The sequence below is a fragment of the Larus michahellis genome, chromosome 5 (assembly GCF_964199755.1).
Source record: "Larus michahellis chromosome 5, bLarMic1.1, whole genome shotgun sequence".
NCBI classification, from domain to species: domain Eukaryota; kingdom Metazoa; phylum Chordata; class Aves; order Charadriiformes; family Laridae; genus Larus; species Larus michahellis.
This window is the reverse complement of record NC_133900.1, coordinates 56,854,032-56,857,438: the sequence shown is the minus strand read 5'-3', so window position 1 is coordinate 56,857,438 and position 3,407 is coordinate 56,854,032. Positions and strand designations below refer to the sequence as shown.

General features: G+C 58.6%; 1 protein-coding gene across 1 annotated transcript; it reads right to left on the bottom strand.

The window, feature by feature from the left end:
- Window positions 1-240: 240 nt before the first annotated feature.
- LOC141743943 (homeobox protein HMX1) lies at window positions 241-2,961 on the bottom strand. Its single transcript, XM_074589024.1, has 2 exons — window positions 2,688-2,961; window positions 241-959 (listed from the first exon to the last, which is right to left on the bottom strand). Exons 1-2 carry the CDS (start codon window positions 2,944-2,946, stop codon window positions 385-387), a joined length of 834 nt encoding a protein of 277 aa, XP_074445125.1. The 5' UTR covers window positions 2,947-2,961; the 3' UTR covers window positions 241-384.
- Between the last annotated feature and the right edge of the window lie 446 nt (window positions 2,962-3,407).

Genomic DNA, 3,407 nt, shown 5'->3' with positions numbered 1-3,407 from the left:
GGGAAGGAAGGTCTAGGGGGCTGCTGCCCCCTGGAAAACGCCGGTCTGTGTCACCCCGGGGCCGAGGCGGCGGTGGGGGCTTCGCCGCTGCCACCGGGCTGCATTTTCTTTGGATGCGCGGCGGGGGGAGCCCCTCCGACCCGCTCCCGGCTCATGGCTGGGGTTCTCGTAGTCCTTTCGGTTCCCTCCGGCTGCTGCGCGTTGCTCCGAGTTAACCCCCAAAGTAAGTTTATTGCACGTTTAAAAAAAAAAAAAAAAAAAAGTCAAAAAGCAGAAAATCGAGAAACGTGTAAGTTGGAAACAAAAAGTCCGGGGAGGAAGGGGGGTGGAGCTGGAAGCCGGGGGAGGGGGCGAGGGGGCTGCGGTCCCGGCACAGGTGAGCGCTCAGACGAGTCCTGTCATCTGCGACCGTAGGAAAGGGAGGGAGGCGGCGGGGAAGGTGCCCAGGGGGTAGCTGACGCCGCTGGAGAAGCCCACCAAGGGGGGAGACATGTGGGGCAGGGTGAAGCCCAAGGCGCTCGCCGGCGAGTTCTCGTGGTACAAAATGGGGACCCGCACTATCCTTTGGGCGGCGTGGGAGAGGTTGGCCGCCTCCAGGTCGGCGGCCAGCTGCCGCTTCCACTTGTTGCGGCGGTTCTGGAACCAGATCTTCACCTGGGTCTCGGTGAGGTGCAGCGAGGCGGCCAGCCCGGCCCGCTCCGAGCTGCTCAGGTAGCGCTTCACGTCGAAGGTGGACTCCAGCTGGAAGACCTGGCTGCGGCTGAACACCGTGCGCGTCTTCTTCTTGCGGCCGGCGGCGCGTTGCTCCGGCTCTCCCGGTTCCTCGCCGCGCTCCTCCTCCTCTTCCCGGCCGCCCGGCACCGGCCGCCCGCCCGCCGGGCCCCGCGTCGCTGCCCGCCCGCCGCCGCCCGCCCGCTCCGCCGGCTCCTCGGGCAGCTCGGGCGAGTCCCGGTCGCTGGCTGCGGAGAGAGGCAGAGCGCTGGGAGGTGGGGAGGCCGCTCCGGGGAGCGGGGAGGCGGGGGACGACGCGAGGAGCATCGCCTGCCCCTCGCCCCGCTCACCGGGAGGGGAAAGGAGGCTGCTGCGGAGGGAGAAAGGGCAGGGCGCCGGAGTGGCCCGATGGGCGAGGAGCCTGGGCAAAGGTCCCTACCACTGCTCTGTCTCGTGATAAACTCCCAAATGTCTGTGAGTATATACACACACTCATACATATACAGAAGAGCATAAATTATACTTCATGTATATATACATATACTTATCTATGTACGTGCGTGTGCATATACACACCTAAGTATATACACATACCGAAGAGCACACACACATATATATAAATGATAGATATACTTCTAGATATATGTTTAGTACACATACCAGTGTACATTTATATGTATACACACACCTATATGCATAGAAATATATATACTTTTTCATATATGGATGTACACATATGGATACATGTGTACTCTTATTTATACACACAGATATACATTTACACACATATGCATACACAAAAATATTTACACACATACGTATACGCATATACTTACAAGTACATGTGTAAGTATATGTGTGTGTGTGTATATAAAGGGAGGTAAGAAAGAACTGTTTTCTCTTCACGTTATCCTGAACTTAATAAACCAAATGGACAGCGTCAGCTATTCTAATATCGGGACGTTGCCTCCCGGCGTGTCTCCGTGGAGTTTCCAACATTGTGCTTTTTATTTGCAATTTTAATGGGGGGAAAAATATTTCCTACTCTTTATGGAAAAGAGGAAAATAAGTAAAAGAAAAACAAAAAGTGAGGAAAATAAGGCTGTTGTTTCAGAAGGCGTTTTCTGTTTCTAGATGTACTTTCCAGAGAAATTAAAAATATTAATAAACCCATCACTGCAAAGAAAAACTCTTTGGATTACAAATCACGCCTCTTTTCCTTATTGAGCAATCGTGCGAACTCTACAGGCTCGTATAGAATCAAAGAGATGCGCCGAGGGACAATATTTTTTCTATCAGGATAAAAATAACCACTGATCGCAGCTCATAAACTTTTTCAGATGTTAATTTCTACCCCTGAACCCAGGCTTTTCCTCCAGCGTCCTTTCCGGCTGGGTCCCCGCCGTGCCAGGCCGCTGCCCGTCCCCGCCGGGCTGCGGGAGGAGGAGGCGGGCAGCGGGGCCGGCTCTGCGGGAAGGGGAGGCCGGGGCGCAGGGGACCGAGCCCAGCTGCTCCCCCGCTTTGCCAAACTCTCCGCTGCGCTGCTAGGGATGGTGCTCCCAGCTTTCCGGCTCGCTGGGGCGTCAAAAAAAAAAAAAAAATCCAAAAGCCAGACCTACCTCTTAAAAAAAAAAAAAAAGAGAAAAAAGAGAAAAGGACGGGAAAAAAAAAGAAAGAAAAAAAAATCCCCGAGCGAGCCAACAACCCCAACTGTTTACATTTTGGGCGGCGGGGCGGAGGCTCCAGGTGCCTGACACACCGCGAGCATTTCCGGAGATTTGCCCTGGGCGGCCGAAAACGGGGAGGCAGGGAGAGGGCTTGCGGGGGACACCCCGAGCATCCCCCTCGGCGCTGACCCCCGGGGCCGCGGAGGCACCGGACCCCCCCCCACCTCCCGCAGCGGGAGCGCAGAGACACCCCCCCACCCCCCAGCCCCAGCCGGGCCCGGCGATTAGGGATTGGGAAAGGCGACTTACTGTCGGGGCTGGCGCAGCCCAGGAAAGCGGCGTGGGCTCGGCGGTACCAGCCGACGGCGGCGTCGCGGAGGGGACAGCCCGGGGCGCCGAGGCGCAGCGGGGAGCGCGGCCCGCAGCGCGGAGCCCCGCCGCCGCCGCCGCCCGCCGCCCGCCGCGCCCCGCCGCCCGCCGTGCCCTCGGTGCCCAGCAGGTCCTCGATGAAGAAGGACGAGACGCGGGCGGAGGTGGAGCCGGCGTTTTCCGTGGCTTCGTCCGGCATCGTCGGAGAGACCTGCGGGAGGGGGGTCCCGGCTCCGCCGGCGGCTGGCTCCTCGGCTCCCCGCTGCCCCGCGGCCGCCTCCTGCCTCTGCCTAGCCCCGTGGATGCTCTCCTGGTATAAAAGGGTTTTTTTCCGGAGTAATCATTTCAGATCGCGGTTTGCCATCATTTCCTGCAAGCTAGGAGGGGAGGGGGGAGGGGGAGGAGGGGAAGGGAACGGGGAAGGAAAAAAAAAAAGCAACCCGACAACCCATCGGAGGCGCCAGATTCTGCGCGAAAACGATAATAACGAAATAAAAATGTCATGCGAGTTAAACGCTGGGCACGAGAGGGGGAATCCTGCGATTGGAGGAGCGCGGCGGCAAATGGGATTTCCGCAGGGGAAGCGCAGGGCGCGGAGCGCGGCGGGGCCGGGCGCTGCCGGTGCCTGGGCGTGCGTGTGTGCGCGTGTGTGTGTGTGTG

Bases quoted from the DNA above. Each gene is read 5' to 3' on its own strand.
- LOC141743943 (XM_074589024.1), bottom strand. From the start codon at position 2,946: ATGCCGGACGAAGCCACGGAAAACGCCGGCTCCACCTCCGCCCGCGTC. The intron at 960-2,687 runs GTAAGTCGCCTT...CTCTCTCCGCAG, and splicing joins GGGCTGCGCCAGCCCCGACA to CCAGCGACCGGGACTCGCCC.